At 34.0% G+C, this 17,476-nt stretch overlaps 1 protein-coding gene across 12 annotated transcripts in view; it reads left to right on the top strand.

Annotated features, from left to right (window-relative positions):
- CACNA2D1 (calcium voltage-gated channel auxiliary subunit alpha2delta 1) overlaps positions 1-17,476 on the top strand; it is a 364,954-nt gene that overhangs the window by 304,027 nt on the left and 43,451 nt on the right. For 5 of the 12 annotated variants that reach the window (XM_017727868.1, XM_008629599.2, XM_017727863.1 and 2 more), the window contains exons 13-18: positions 3,896-3,974; positions 5,993-6,042; positions 7,676-7,765; positions 10,790-10,858; positions 12,511-12,585; positions 13,866-13,940. In XM_017727868.1, the coding sequence (XP_017583357.1) occupies positions 3,896-3,974; positions 5,993-6,042; positions 7,676-7,765; positions 10,790-10,858; positions 12,511-12,585; positions 13,866-13,940 (438 nt within the window). Of the gene's footprint in view, positions 1-3,895; positions 3,975-5,992; positions 6,043-7,675; positions 7,766-10,789; positions 10,859-12,510; positions 12,586-13,865; positions 13,941-14,427; positions 15,120-15,855; positions 15,944-17,135; positions 17,193-17,476 lie in introns of those variants that run through there. The other 7 variants (XM_017727845.1, XM_017727857.1, XM_017727838.1 and 4 more) reach the window with 4 other exon arrangements.

The raw sequence follows: 17,476 nt of genomic DNA on the forward strand, positions 1-17,476 counted from the left end.
GATAGGGAAAGCAGCCTTTTCATGGGTACCTCTTTATTTTTGTCTTCATCACAACTCTCTTGAGTGCCTTTGTCCCTTAAAATCTGTAGTAGTCAGAATCTTTTTTATTTACCTTGGTGTTTATGATCTCCTTCCACTAGAAAGAAGTACAAATAAATAGCAAATGAATTCTATAATTAGACAACTATATTTTCTTCAATACGGTACTTCTCTTTTTGTTGCATTCCTTTCTGTCACTTCCCCTTATTAGGAGCTGGATTTTTGCTTGTATTCCTTTGATGTCCTTCATCAGTTCCCAGGATAAGCCAGGTTGCTTGCAGAGGTGTCTAGTCCAATACCAGGTCTAAGATCAAGCCAGGTTGCTCAGGGCCATATCCAGTCTGGTGATTAAAGCCCCCAAGGAGGCAGGTTTACAGCCTCACTGGGCAGCCTGTGCCACTCACTGTCTGGATGTCCTGACATTAATTCTACACCTGTTTTGTTGCTAATTAGTACATTCCTCTACTATATACTGTAAATTTTTAATACAAAAAATAATTTTTTATTTTCTCCCTAAGGTTAGTCTCAGTGAGGAAAATGCAGAGAATTAAACTCCCTGTGCTAAAAATCAGGACTTTTATATTTCAGAGCAATTCCAAGACAGTGCCTGAATGGGCTGGCAGAGCAGGCTGGTGCCCATCTCTAGTTCTTCTCAATTCAAAGGGCATAAGTTTTCTAGAAGTACTTTACTTTGAATAGTCCCATTTAAAATCAAAAACCGTGACAGCTCCTACTTGTTTTTCTTATTTTTCCATTGGTTTTTACTGCTTTGGAAGTCATGTTTCTTTATGAAGAGAATAAATAGATTTGCCTTGAGGCAAGGTTGCCCTTTCCTTAGGAAATGGGTTGGGGAACACAAATTTCCATCCTCTAGTGAGGGTGGTGGAGAGGAACTGTCATGGCAAAACCACCCAGGAACTGCAGTTTACACAGAACCCAAGAGGCTGCAGAGAGGCAGAGAGAAGAAATAACCAGGCCTCAGTGGTGGTGGAAAACAACTTGGGATCAAAGACTACTTGGCAATTTGCTTCAGCTCAGAAACCCACTTGGTTGCTTGAAATCAAGCTTAAAGGACAGGCAAAGGGAGAGGTACTCATAGTCATTGTTTCTGATCTAGTTTCTTCAAGTATTCTTAGTCATAAATTCCCTATTAAAAGTAATTAAATGTTTGGGGTTTTTTGGTTTTTTTGTTTTTTGTTTTTTTTTAATTCAATAGCCTATTGTCTTCTTTGGAGAGATGTCTATAAGGAAAACATATAGACAAATGCATCTCAGCGCTTTGGCTGACTCTGGGTCCTGTCACAGAAAATTTTAGCACAGAGCATGGGGTTTTTTTTGCTAAAATTGGCTTGTTTAATTTGACTTGCTGACTCATTTTTCCAGCTGGTCTGTCATTCTACTCAATTCCAGATGAGGCAATAGGAAAAAGAATACTCTTTTGAATATCCCACCCTCTTGCCAAACCAAGTAACAATTAAAAACTCCAATTTTCATTGCAGTTCTTTATCTCTGTTAATTATCCAAGGAACAGTAAATCAGATGTATTGTCGCCTGCTTGTTGTCAATAATTTAAATTCTAAATTCTTTATAGATTTGTTGCAGATTTAACACACTGCTGCTTTTCCCTAAATTACATAGCATTTCACAACTTGAATCCAATTCAGCGTTTCATTTTTACATTTGAGATCAAATGCTAGACAGTCCAGTCTAATTGATTCGTGTTTTCTACACACACAAGAAAACCCACATGACTTAGTAGCTTTTTATCCAAAGGAAACATCAGGTTTCTCAAGTATCTAATTAGTGACCTTCAGTGGGGTTTTTCCATAGTTTTTGAGAAGAATCTATTCTGAGTCAAGTGTTTAGTGGACAATAAACTGGGAGTAGTGTGAGTTCAAAAAGAACAGGAGTATAGTAGGCAGGAACCTTGCGAGTTGGTAACTAAGTAGAAGCAGAAAGATTCCTTGGAAGAATTAAATCTGTCATTTTGTAAAACAAGAATGAAAGTGGAATGGCAAATGTGGTACAGTATTAAATGAGATTTAAACATGTCAGGTGAAGTCATTTTTGCACTGTCAATACTGATATTTTCAGGGTAATAGAAGGTATTTTTCATCTGTCCTTACCTACATGAACTATGAGAAAAAAAATTTTGCCATCATGCAGGCACAGTCACTCCTCTACCTGTCTGCGTAACCAGAAATGTAATTGGCCTGACCTATTAGTAGGGAACAACCCTATATGGAGTAGTCTTAAACTAAGAAACAAGCACTTAAATCAGTGCTCAGTGCAGCAGAGTAGTTGCTTTAATTTTGCTTTTAACTGCAGACACAAAGAGGTTGTACGTATAAAGCAAATCAAAACATATTGTTAAGTAAAAATGGCGTCTGGCACAAAGCTTTGTTTGCTTTCCTTGCGTTTAGGAGTCAGGACTATGAAACTTTCACCATTTGTTACCTGCTGATGGATGATGTGAAGCCATTGTTACAGCTCTTGGTTAATACTTGAGCTCTGATTGTGTCACACAATTTTTTTTTGCTTTTTTTGAGAAGTGGAGGTTTAGGTACTAATTCCACATGCTAAATAATGTGATAAAAATTTGTATAAATAGTCATTTAAAAACTTAGCAATGATCAGTAGTTTACAAGGAGGAATGTCTCCAATTTTAGAATGTCAGTATTATTTAACGAAAACATTACCTTATTACTCAGTCACAGCCTCCATGCAAATGAATTTTAATATATTTTAATTTTAAACATCAAATCCATAGAAAGGAATTTGTATTCTGATTTCATGTTGTGATCTAAGATTTGTATATTGAAGTGGTAAAGTTAAAGATCCATAAAGAAAGAGATGCCTGAAAAGGAAAACATGTCTAACCCTTGAACAGAGGGACATGAATGTAGTGAGCAGCCCGTTAAAATTGTTGGGAAACCATTTTTCCCAGCTTTTAACAAAAACACGCAAATTTAGAGCAAAATATTCAGCCAGAAACTGAAACATAGTATTTGTAATTTTTCTATGTATCTGTTAGGATTTTTAATATTTTTAAAGCAATACCAGGTTTTGGGTTTAAATTTTTCTCATTCGAATCAGAAAATTTGCATGGAAGATAATTTCAGCTAAAAAGTCTGTTTTCAGTCCAAAACTTGGAGAGATTTTGGTGAATTCTGAAGCCATAACTCCTTACAGTTGCTGAGATAGATTGGAGTAGCATTGTGTAAAAATAAATGAATTATGCTAAAAAAACCCACAGCTTAAACGAATATCAAGAGCTTAAGGTGAAAGATCAAAGCTTAACCCTTCTATGGAAGTCTATTGAACGAATTTAGTGTTTTTACATAAAGAAGACTGAGTCTGAGCAAAATGAGAACTTATTTTGTGTAGTATCTGAAAATTTCATATTTTATATCCTAAAATGTTCTGTTTTGCATTGCTTTGAATTCTACTGCCCCACATATATTCTTTTCAATTCATTGGTGAGCATCTAATATTGATAGATTTTGTCAACTAATTTAACAAAACCTGAAGAGTTATAATTACCACCCTAGAATAAAAAACTAAAAATTAAAATACTTCATGAATGATCATCAATGTAAGATCTTTAAAGTACAAAGGATATGTGAAGGAACATTCTTCTTGATTCTACTTCATGGAAGAAATAATAGGAATACATAAAATACCATAGTATATTATCTATTACATCTCTCATATTTGTTATGGTGACAAAAACTGGAGAATTCATAGTGTTCTTTTTCTATTCAAATGCATGAAAAATCCAGGTATCATTGCCTTGAGGGTCACAGCTAATAAATGATTTATTGTTGTTATATGCATTGGTTTTGAACTTGCACAGGTACGTGTGTTCACATTTTCTGTTGGTCAACATAATTATGACAAAGGACCCATACAGTGGATGGCCTGTGAAAATAAAGGTACTGTGTCTTTCTTTTAAACTGATCTTCACTAGAGCTTTGGATATCTTTATTGTTCTCTAAAAATGATAGATTTTTCGGCTTGATTTTTAGCTTTATTGTATTTGTTAATAAAAGTTCCAGAAGTTATTTTATTACATAATATGTATGAAAAAATGACATGTTAGCAAGAAACTGGTATATTTATTTCTTTATTACTTTATTTAAAACTTTATGTTGTACGAAAACTACCACAGTAGTTTTTGTAATAATAAGCCATTATGATTCAGTTTTGAGAATATTTGTTGTAATAGCCATCTATGTAAAATTGGAACTGATGACAGATAAGAAATTAAGCAAAGCTGTTTTAAATTAAGCGGTCTGGACAAAGGGATTTTTGTTTGGTTAGTTGGCTGGTTACATTTCTTTCTGTTTTTCTCTAAAACTTGCAATGAAACATACTTAGAAATTTTTTCCCTTTTTTAATGAAAATATCAAAATTATTCTTACTGTGATTTCTTTGTTTCTGAGGGCATCTTGTATTTTCTATTTTTCCCTGATTTCTTTATGTAGGAAAAAAAGAAAAGTAAAAAAGGTGAAATTAAGGAAGTAAAATGTTTTCTACATGAAATTTTTACATGAAAAATGTGTTCAGAAACATTTTAAGAGAGTGTGAGAAAGAGGTGTCTCAAATATCTTACAATATAACTGTAGAAGATGACATAAGATACAAATAGAAATAAATAGAAAATATATAATTTACCAAATATTCACTCATGTTTTAAATAGAGCAATTTCCAGGCTGACTGAAAATGTAAAAGTATTCTACAAACCAGTGAGAAGCAAGAGGTGAGAGGTGAGCTAGATTACAACAAGTCTCAAAAATTAGGACTGCCAGGGAAGGAGATACAGATATGCTCAGGTGTAGAAGAATAACATAAACAAAGATAAGAGAAAGGCATAGATACAGGAAAAAAAAAATATATGTAGAAGAATCCATAGCCTGGAGAATAGTATATGTATTTTAACCTAATGAAATCCTCAGTATGCTGACAAGTCATGAAGAAGATACCACAACTTCATGAAGAGTAGATTGTATGGTCAGATACTAACAGAAAATTGATATTTGTGTTTTGAATAGAATTTCTTGTTTTTACTAACATCTTTGTGTCTGAAAATACTGTGTGCATGTGACCTCCATTGTTTTAAAACAAATGAGGACCAGCTGGTTTAAAGCATAACCACCTATGTCATCTTACTATTGAGGCAAAATGATCATAATTTTCTGTCCAAAATTCCTGTATTTATTTGTTTGCACATCCAAAGAAACAGTTTTATTTCATTTTTCCTTAATTAAAAGATTTTGCTTACAGCAAAGGAAGTTAATAATCTCAATACTTTTACCTCTCTAATCCTCTGCCCCTTCCTTCCAATTTGGCTTAAAATTTTCTTGGACTGAAGATGTATCTCAGTGCCTGGCTTCTTATTATATGGGCAATATTTTAAATATTTTTAATTCAAACAAATGAGCAATAAACCCAATGCTAAATAAAGACATTTCTGATGTATGTTGCCTGTGTAGGAGAAATAGCCATTAGCTTTTTTTCATTCCACAGAGTGCCTTATATTTTTGTACTATGAATTCACTCTAGTGGCAGACCATAGCTATGCTTGCATTCAGCATATAATTATGTTGCTGTCACAGCATATTAATATAAACATTAAATATACTTGCACATCATAGTAACTGGGATTTCATGAGTACAAGCTCAGTATATTATATGGCCTTAAACAAAACAGACAAAAGAAACACATTGTAAACTCCAATTGCTTAAGAGTAAGTAGTTTGGTCTGAATGCTGTTGGTGAACCATCATATGGCCATGCATTGTGGTGGCATCTACTAAAAAGTATTTCATTCATAAACAATAAATCTTATAAAACATAAAGTAGAAATTATAAGATAAATTAAATTCCCCAGGATTAAGAGGCCAGCAATCTATTATGGTAAAATGGCATTATTTCTGTTTCAAATTTTAGGTTATTATTATGAAATTCCATCTATTGGAGCCATAAGAATAAACACCCAGGTAAGTGAGTTGGCTAAGTCCAGACTGCATTTTAACACACAGAAAGTGGAGTAATATCTGTTATTGGATATGTTTCTTCTTCACGTCTGCTAAAATCAATTCAATTCATAGATACACCAGACTAAGAGAAGAGAAGAGAAAAAAATTAAGGCTTTCTTCTACATATGAGGGATTATTCTCTTAAAACATTCTACTTTTTCTTTTAAGTGGTTGCAATGAACCAGTTTAAAATGTGATCCCTGTTATCCTGGCCAGATGGCCAACAGTGGCTTGAGTGCACACTGATCACGTTAACATCCTCCAAAGCAGGCTGACCATGTGCACACCATAGAGTGACTGAAGTGTTTTGTATCCTGTAGGCCTCTGCACAAGGTCTGTGCTTTTGGCTCAGTTTTCCTCTGGGCCTTACATGGTCCCTCAAACTTTGATGCTGAGACATGACAGCAATTTTATTATAAAGTCCTATAAACCCAGTAATTTTTTATGATGTGTCTAGGCATTCATAGTTCACCTTCTGCCATACTTTCTGCATGATCGAAAGGGTTTGTATTACATGGAGGAGGCTGTGGATGTATGTGAGGGGATAGTTCTGCTAGGGTATCTGAACTTGTCTGGGTGCCACACTACAATCCTGCTTATAGGAGAGGTACCTGGATGGATCCAACCCCTCTGGGAGACACTGCACTTTTTCCCTTCAAAAAGAACGCAGGAACATTTTAGCAGACTTGCCTGCAGGTGATTAAAGTTACAGGACTCTGGGATTATTCTATGTGATCCAAACTGAAGAAGAAAACTGTAGAAGAAAAAGAAGTATTGTTTTCAGTTGTCTGAAAGTCCAGGTACTGACATGTCCAGAACAGCAGAGAAATATCATAGGAGTTCTTTGTCTTTCCAAGGCCAGGCATGCTATTTTTTGGCAGAAACTAAGAGTCCTTTTTTGGCTTGAATAAGAGTCCTTTGATTCTGTTAAACTCTTCCAGACAGTGTCTGGCAAGGAGTATCCCTAATAAGATCAGACAAGTAGAAAAAGTTGATGACTGAAAAAAGTTTGATGGCATCCCCTCCCAAATCAGTCCAGAAATCTGACATCTCATAAGATCATCAGCTTTAGCCATACTCACAAACTGAAGCAAGGCAGGAAAAAGAGGTTTTATAACTCTGATTGCTTTTATTCCAATAGAAGTTATGCAAATTGTTGGTGTAGGAGCTTAACATACCCAGATGTTACACCACTCACCCTCCATTGTCCACTGTTTCTTCTGGGTTGAAGGTTCTGTAATCTGCATGTAATTTCATTATGTCATTAGCAATTAATTTTGGAATAAAAATAGTTGTAATTCTCATTTTGTGGAAAGAGAGTGGTGGTTATGAGTGTGTAAGGTCTGTGTGACTGAGACTGAAATACAGGAACTACCTTGTCAGTAAATACTGCAAACTGAACACTGAATTATTTTGTGGTAAAATTTTAAAGAAGTTTTTTAAAATAAATTTTCCTCCTGTATTAGTGGTGAATTTTGATTTCCTTTCTTCCCCTGATATTTTATTTTTTTATTTATTATTGTTTATTTTAATATTGTTTGTGCTCTTTGATCTAATAGTTGCCTTCTGATAAGTTTATTGCACTTTTTGACAGGAATATCTGGATGTCTTGGGAAGACCAATGGTTTTAGCTGGAGAGCAAGCCAAACAAGTCCAATGGACAAATGTCTATCTGGATGCTCTGGTATGATCTGTATTTATCTCTACTAAAGAATTTTAGCAAATCAGTAACTATATGGGTCTGCTTTCCCAAGAATCCAATTTCTTACAGTTCCAAACATTCTTGTGTTTCTAACATCTATACACATCAATACAACAACCTCTAGGGAGAGACCTATTTATAATGAGCTGGTCTTACTTGCACCTAATATTCTTCTCAGTGTCCTGAAATTCAACAGAGAAAAGCAATTTATCCTCTGCAGACTTTAAAGTGTAGGTCACCGTCATTCTCAACTTAAGAAAAAAAGAAAAAAAGAAGCAAATAGTGTTCCAGTGTTGTACCTACAGCAGTAAAAGTCATGTGTTAAGTTTCTGGTGGGGAATTCTTAGATTTCCTCTTTTTTTTTTTTTTTTCTGATTGCTCTACTCAGTGCTTCATACACTGATGAAAAATAGCATAAAATTAACGGTGGGTTGGTCTAAAATTTATTATTTTTTTTTTTTTTTCCTTCCAAAGAACATTCCAGGCAGAATGAAATCTATAAGTATTACTGAGTATTTGCAAAGATTTTTAACTTGAATCTTTAAGTTGTCATGGTTGTTGTAGTTGATTGCTTTCTTGCTCAAGGTAATGATTTCTTTAATCTTTAATTGGACAGTGTATATAATGGGGAAATTAACAAAAAGGTGTACGAAATGCTTTCTTACTGCTGAATTTATGACTTTGGTCTTGTAAAACAAACACATTCAGGAAACTACAGGAGGAAAAGTATTGTTAGCAGCAATCTAATCTCTTGCTCTGGATGACCCTCTTCTGGGCAAGAGGGCAAAAATTACTGCAAAACAGTCGTTTGGAATCACGAATTTATCCAAGTTCACGTAGTCATCTAAAGCCATGTCAAAATGCACATCTTCCCGTCAGCCAGCAATACTGTCAATTTTTTATCAACATAAAATTTTTACCGTCAATATAACTGAGCATGACACAGAGGAACTAGTTTTCCTTTGAAATTTCAATGCCCAGAAGTCCATGAACTGTGTTTTCTTTGTTATCATTGAGGTACTTACTGGAAACATAAAGGATGTGATGACAAAAGTTCTTATGCTCTGTACATATCCTGTTGTAAAGCCAAAGATAAATTTGTAACTAGGGATAGAGATCTGTTTAGTCAAGTAAAATAAGTGACACCTGGAAGCTGTTGACTTTTGTGTTATATTATATATTCAGTGGCTTCATTCAGTCTTTCCTTCAAGCTTTTCTCCATTCATGTGTTATATAAGTGTGTTTGTGAATACGTAATTATATATACATGTATTTGTGTGTGCATATGCACACACATATATATACATAATTATATGTAAATAAAGTAGGACAACACAGGGTAAAGTATTGAGGTAAAGGCTGAAATTTGTGGACTTTCTCATCACAGTTGAGAGCATAAAGGCACAGATGTATCTAACCCCCTCTGAAGACTTTTTCTGATTCTTGGTTGTATAAGGGAGTGGGACTCAGTTGTCACACTGGTTTATTATTTTAAATTCCCTAAAACAATTCCCCTATGTAGGGCTTACAGTTCTCCTGCTTGTGTCTCCCTGGATTTATTCCTATCTTTGGCTCTTAGTGTCCAGTGGCTGTTTTGTAGCTAAGACTAAAGTAATGCAAAGTGTATTACATGAGGACACATTAGTGCATAAATTCGGGTTATAAATTTCTGAAGAGGTATTTTCAGTTCAGGCTGGCTTTCAATATGTCTTTAATAATTTGATGTATTTGTAGCAGTTCACACCTCTTTTCTAGCTCTTTTCCTTCCGATTCTATTACTGTGTTGCTCTGGCTTCATTTTCAAGATAAACCCAGAATTTTCAGATACTTTTAGTTTTACAAGTTAGGCATAATTTATTCATAAGTATTATCTTCTCTAACTTTACTCTCTCCTTTTTTTTTCTTATTTTGTTGGGGGGGGGAGGGGGAAGATTGTGTTATTCCCCATACATCCCCCTCCTGTTTCATTATGTATCTTTTCAATGTTTCTTCTAAATAATGTCCTCTCTCTTTTCTACTGATTCATCTCTATTTCTCTTATTTTCCTGCAAAATCCACCTCACTTTGCTTGTAACTCTTCTAACTCTGACCTCATCACCTTTCATTCGATACACAAATATAAGTTAATGAGGGATGGTTTAAAATTCAAAAAGATCTTACTAGACTGGGAGAATGGAGAACAGATTTCACCAGAGTGGATTCATATAGTGTTTGAGCTTTTTTTTTTTTTCAAATGAAACAAAGGGATATGACTCCACAATGAACTATGTAGAAGGAGAGTAAGCATAAATGAAGGGAAAAAATATGAAATAAAACCCAAACAATCACATAAAAAAAAGGTACAAATCTCCCTATGGGCAATTTAGAAAGAAAACTAAACTTTCCTGGCTATCTGAACATGTGGTTTTCTGGATCCTATTTTCAGTATGATTTGTAAATGTTACTAAGGGAAAAGCAGATTTCTTATATCTTCCCAAATAAATGCAAATTCCTTGCCTCAGTTGCCTCAGTAAGAGAGGAGACTATGTGATTTTGCCAAGCTGATGATGGACATTATTGCACACCATTGAAAAGTAGTGATGATAGAAAAAGTAGTTTTACTTGTTGTATTTTCCCTTCCCTTCCCTTCCCTTCCCTTCCCTTCCCTTCCCTTCCCTTCCCTTTCTCCTCTCCATAGTTTTATGCATAGTGGATACTGTAGCTGTAAACATGTTTTCGTAATATTTAGGGGTTTTGAAACTTTTATATCTTAAGTTGTTGCACATCATCTATTTTTAAAAAATAATACATTATTCCCACTAAAATGTGGACACAAAAAAGTCATAATTTCAACTTTTCTTTGCATCAAGTCAGGAAAGTAGTATTTTTTTCTTTTTTTTTTTAACCAAACTGAAAGTCAGTGTTTAGCTACACTAATTCCTAGATTGTTCTAATGTATTATGGCTCAACATTTCCTTTTTTTAGTTAAAAATTCTTTTTCTTGCTCCTTTATTGGTTACTTTCTAGGAGCTGGGACTTGTGATTACAGGAACTCTGCCTGTCTTCAACCTAACAAGGGAACAAAATGGGAAAATCGTAAGCTTTTCCTTCAAGAAAAAAAAAAAAAAGCAACTGTTACATAAATTAAATTTAATGTTAAATTTCTTGAAATATGTGTATTTCCATAGAGTATTTCGCAGTTAAATTCTGTTGTATATCAGAAACAAAGGGGTCACATCTAGTTACCTGATGCCTTCCTGGGAACAAGAAAATGTAGTGCATTCTTTTACCCTTTTGTCATTCCAAGTTCCAGGGTGTGACATTCCACTATCTATCCCTGTGCCTTAGCCAGTGGGAATGCATTAAGTGCTCAATAGATGGGAAGTAGATAATGATATTCTTTAGACCTTTCCCAGAAATAATGTCCAGGTAAATTTCTAACAAATCTCGGAGGCAGTGACATTTTCAGGGTAAAAGGCAGTGATGTAGAGAATATAAATTAATTGGTTGTAATGATAATAGAAAAGAGCACTGTATATTTAGATTAAATTCTAAGTGTTAAATAAATACAGTTGCCCATCATTATTACTGTCTAACACGGCATCTGTTTGTGTCCTCTTCACAAAATCAAAAAACCAGACCTGGAATATGCTTTACAATGTGCGGTAAAATATTGTACTTTCAGTGTACCCATGTTCATTCAGGTCAAAGTATACCGAAGTTTAGACAAAATATCCTTTGATGCATCTCAGATATTACATAGACCCAGAATGAATCAATGAGTGTTTGATCACTGTCATTTCTTTAGTTTATTTTCAGAATAATTCTCTTAGTTTATTTTTAAAAACAAAGCAATAAACCAACAAAGTTGCATAATCTTATCTACAAGACAATGCCTGGAACTGACCGAGCCTGGTTCAAAGTGACAGAATACTGATTATCAAAGGATGTCTTTCTGAGAATTAAAACAGACGTGATCTAGTACACAGGAGCAAGAAGAGAACTTGAATCTGCTCAATTTATATCTCTACCTGAATTTATTTACAGGCTGCGAGATACCTGCTTCAATAAATGTTATGAATTTATTTCATATGGAGAAGGGATTCAGATGACACTATGTAAATGACTGCCCTCCTTTTCTGTAGTAGGAAAATATTAAATAAATGAAAGTGAAATAAATATAGTGAAATAAATATAAAATATAGTGAAATAAATATAAAAATATAAGTGAAATAAATATAGTGCTTGTGTCCCTGATTTAAAATGCTGATGATTCTTATACTCACTGGGGTTTTTTGTTGTGTTGGAATATTTTTCATTCATCATTATACTATAGCCCAAAGAGTTAATTGTTTTGAGGTCTCACTTACCAATTGCACAACCTAAACATGGAAAGTAGCTCTGTGTTGGTGCTAGTAGTTTAGTATCTACACAACTGGCAATATAATTGCATTGCTTTTGCTTTCACCTGTTTTGTTCTTATATATATTGTTTAGTCATGCCAGAAAGTATCCATCTTCAGAAACAATCTTCATACTCTACACTAAATTCTGAATTTATTAAATTTTATTTTGGATCAGTTTGACATTATTTAAAATATTTCGAATAAACACATGACTAAATAGGCAACTTCTCAAATCTATCTGTCAAACGAGATGAAGGCAAAAGCACAAATTTACTGACTGTTGCAGTAATTCTGCATTGTAAATATGTCAAATATATATACTAACATTTTTGAATTTTACCAGAATCAGCTGATTCTTGGAGTAATGGGGGTAGATGTCTCTTTGGAGGACATAAAAAAACTGACTCCCCGATTTACGGTAAGCTGCTTGCATTGGTGGTTTCTCATTATGCATGATTTATGTGTGATTTCTGTGCATGCTCTTCCATAAATCATACAGAAATGACAGGATTTGAGTCAAAATATCAGCAGGCTTCTTTTCATATATTCTTTTCTATTGTTGTATATTTTCTGTGGTTTTGTCTCCAGCCGTATATGTGTGATTTGTCCATCAGGATGCACTCTGTAAAAGTCAGCTTTTACATTGGGGATATATTACAAGTAATTATTTTCCTATACCTTAAGGCACTGCTCTTTAGTTAAGTGCTTGGTTCTTAATGTAGGGTACACAGTCATTTCAGCTGATAATATTTGCCATTAATCTAGGACAGTTCTTTATAGAAAACCTTTAGTATAAGTTTCTGTCTGTACCCTATTCTGTACAACTGATTTATTTATGTAATAGACACCTAGCTGTGGAACTTCTATGAAAATACTGTGGAAAACAACCACTGAGGAAGAAAAGGAACATCACAAATTTGACTGAAGGCAGATGCAAGTCCTATATTTAGAATGGAATAGTCTCACACCACAGTTCAGGCTGGGACAGACTGCCTCAGAGGGCAGGAAAGGACCTGGGAGTTGTGGTGGAGGACACATAGAACATAAGTTAGCAGTGTGTCCTGGTGGTATAAACCAGCTGTGTGGTGAATACTTGCATCAGGAGTACTCTGCCATTTCATCTCCTCAGTGTAAGAAATACACTGAGGCCAAGTGCAGAGCCTCTAAGTTGGCCAAAGGTCTGCAGTACCTGGTACACAGCAAGAAGCTGAGAGAGATGGGTTTAGGCTGAAGAAGAAACCTAAGGGTGACCTAAGAGGAATTGTGAAGAAAATGGACCTTGACATTGCCTCAACAAGAGGATATCAACATAGGTGTGGCAATGGAAATTCCAACTGGAATTAAGGAAAAAAGACAGCAGCCTGCCCAGAGAGGTTATGGAGAGACCTCTGAAACCTAGTCCAGCTTCAAAGATGGGCTTTATTTTGTAGTTAGCTTTGCTTTCAGTTGTACTTTCAGTTGCTTTCAGAAAGGTTGTACCAGCTGACCTTCAGAGGTCCTAGAAGCCTAAATTATTCTCCAAGTTTATGATCCTAAAATGTAAATATTAAGAAATTATTTTCTCTATGTTAATTATCTGATACTTCATGATGCCTGAGGCAGTGTTTTCCACAATGTGAGCATTTCTTGAAAACCATTAATTACTCTTTCTTCATTGCTTAAAACCATGTAATGCTAAACTTCATTTCTTTCTTTCAGCTTTGTCCAAATGGATACTATTTTGCAATTGATCCTAATGGGTATGTGCTACTGCATCCAAATCTCCAACCAAAGGTATGAAACACCTTCTAATTAACTTCTCTGTAATAAGGCAATATTGTCAGAAAAAATCAGAAACTAGGATCTGCTGAAGGTACCAGAGAGCAACAGTGAAAATTCGCAGTTTTGTGGGTGTTAGGAAAATCTGTGGTGCATACATGGCTTCATCCAATCCACCGTCTTTGGCTTGTATTGAATTTGGTTATCAATAAAATAAAAAAAGTTGTATATTTTGAATGCACATTTATATATGTGAAGTATTTCAATACACATATTAATATAAAAACAATTAGTGGTAGATGTAACATCATTGTGAAAAGTACAGTCATTGTGAAGAATCCTGAAGCAAACTGAGAAGCTTTTGTGCACCTTTTTTCATGATGCTTTCTTACTTAAGAAATTGAAATTTTTGTATTTGCAAAACCAAAGAAATCAGTGGCAAACATAATGTATTTTACTTGAATTTTTGTATTTATTTATTTGCTTATTTTCTGTTTACCAGAGCTGAAACCTGATCTGCAGAGTTGGGATGGATTTAGCTGAGTACAACTTCCCAGAACATTAGATTTTTAGTAGTTTAACTTGAGAAAGGTGTTTCATGTTTAAAGATGAAATTTTTTATCTAAATATGATTAGGACACAACTTTCCTCAAATTTCAGGAAAATAGAAACCAAATATTTCAGTTTAGGTCTTTATCCATTAACTGTTGTCCTTACAGTCCTCTCCTTGTTGTGGAGACTCCTACATTATATATCTCCTTAAATATATATATCGCCTTAAATAACTTGCCTCCCTGACTTTGATGAGAAATTTCAACATGAATGGATGATTTTTTTTTCCTGAAATCAGAATTTTGATCTTGGTTTTAATTAAAGGTTTCTCCATATGAAACAAGTTTCTGTTTAGTGGACTTTTTGAAAATTCTTGTATTTTAATTCCATTAGAAACATAGTTTCAGTAAACTGTCTCTTGAATTCATAACAGTATATTATATAAAAGACAAAGTTAAAATAACTTCTTTAACTGTCAAAGAAAGAAGAAAAATTAAGAATTCATCCACATATTTTAGTGATTAATTTAATTCTTAAGCTGGAAGAAGTCAGCTTTGTGAATATTTGAATTAATTTCCTGGTGAAGTAATTAATACATTTGAAATCTTTTGCCAAATGTGTAACATAACAAGAAAGAAAAAAGTGCTTCTGAAGAAGAGAAAGAATAACTCGACTGTAACTAATAATGAGATATCCCTTTTGATTTATTTTGAAAGACTCTTAAAAAATAAAAGGAAAACTGTGGAATAGAAGGTTTTTATATAATCTTCATAACTGAGAAGGACTTCAGTTTCTGGATATCTGCATTGGATCTTCATGTCTTAAAAAAATGAAAGTTTTGATTTGATGATTTTTCTTGGTGAATTCTTCAGAGACAAATATCTGCATCATTACTGACCCAATCTTTTCTTAATTAGAGACTATGGTAATTAGGTGATGGTGATTGGCCTATTTATCTTTCTATGCAAATTAAACTATCTTTTCATTCACAAGAGTAATGTAAAAAGAAGCAATGCAATATTCTGATTTTGGGTCTAGTCTTGTGAGAAACTGATGGATATGGACTTTGTTCATCTCATATGTGCTGTTATCCTGCAGCATTGTCACACAACCCTGGAGAACAAAAACCTTTGTTAGAAACTTGGCTCATCCCAACTATGTCTAGGCAAACTGAGATGGATTATTAGGATATTAATTGTCATGGTTTGTCTGTGTCGGATATGGAAGTCCAGAGATGCTTTCCCATACTGCTCAAAATTTTGATTTAGAGTGTGTTTAAAACAGAATGTTTTATAAGTGATAGTTTTAATGTTGTAGAAAAATGTCTAAATGTAATATTAAGCATTTGCATTATTATTGTTATTGTTGTTATTAACAGTTACACAGACTAGACTTTTTCACTCCCAGTTTGTGTGGGGTGGTGCATGCTATTCAGACTGATACAAGAACTACAGTTTAAAACTAAGGTACACAACAAAGACAGATGTATTTAGAATTCATGGACTTTCTTTAACATGTCATATTAATTTTAGTTGAACCTCCTGATATCCATTAACTCATTAACAAACGTCTTAACCCTCTTTGACAGCAATTTTTCAATAGATGTAAACTAAAACATAACTACATCTTTACCTTTGGAGAGGTGAGGGTCTCTTAGACTTTCAATGCTTCCTTCTTCTGAACGTCTTCTGCTTTCTTTCTGAAAACGTTTCCTCAAATCACAACTGGTTCAACACAATTGATATTTTGAGAAATTGTCTTGAAGTTTGTAAAGTTGTTGGCACAACTGAGAAAAGTTAACAAACAACAAGTTCAAAAGCATATTAAAATAATTAAAAATTTTCCCATCACATTCTTATTTCTGAACTACATGAAAACTATGCCAAAGCATAATGAGAAATCTTTTTATTTTAAGCTTAATATAATTTTAAACAGCTTAAACTATTTTTTATGTTTGTGTAATTAGTTACATTGCATTTTATTTTTTTAAGTGCTTAATTTTATGTTTTATTGAAAATTTTCTTTGTATATGTCTGTATATGTGGATGTATTTTTCCCACTGTTACGGGAGAGAACAGGTGGATGTGCCACCAAATAAACATAGTCACTGAAGTGAGTCCATTAAGCATGTGTTAACAAGCTTAATCTTAATTAGATTTTGAAAACAATAAATAATTCAATTTCCCAATCTGTTCTAAAGATTAGAATCCTTTTCTTAACTTTTACTGTGGTTCTGATCAAAATCCATTTAATGACAGTCCTAAAACTCCATACACCTTCAGTGAGGTCCAGTATTCTGTTTTCCTGTTTAGGGTTATTCAAGAAACATAAGAGGAGCTGGGCTTTAAGAGCAAATACAAAAGTAAACAAAAAGTGAGCTATTCCCATTCTATATTTTATTCTGTCAGAGTATGTGGGAGGGAGAACTCTCTGGTAATTTAATTCATGTTAACATATGTCTGATTTTTGTTTGCCTATACAAAACCTGTGTGTAATTTTGGCAGAGAGCTCAGAACTCATGATCAGAATGAGGGGTAGTTTCTGCTTGCAGTAAACAAACACTGGACAGAACAGATGTTGAGAGAACACTTCCATTCTATAAGTAAGCTGTTTACTAATAGTGCAAAAATATAAATTACTGCTTTTTTGTTACTTCAGCAAATTGGTGTGGGCATACCAAAAGTTAAATTGAGAAAAAGGAGACCCAATGTACAGGTAACTTTGGATGGAGGTGATTAGTGCATTAGAATGCATAGAACCTGGAAGCATAATTAGAAAGCTTCTGCCCTGCTTACTAGGAAAAATCTAACTAGAGAAATGTTTATTGTGACCAACAGCTTCCAAAGCATGAAGTTTGCATCCTTTCCTGTTTAAATAATAGAAAACATGCTATTGGCTGTAGTGAAGGGCATTCCATTAAATTATGGTGCTTTACTAATAGGTGCTAATTAGAGTCGTGCTGTAAAAATTCTTCTTCAGATGTTGAAATTAATTTGAAG

Source organism: Corvus brachyrhynchos, unplaced genomic scaffold, assembly GCF_000691975.1.
Source record: "Corvus brachyrhynchos isolate BGI_N302 unplaced genomic scaffold, ASM69197v1 scaffold50, whole genome shotgun sequence".
Classification (NCBI taxonomy): Eukaryota; Metazoa; Chordata; class Aves; order Passeriformes; family Corvidae; genus Corvus; species Corvus brachyrhynchos.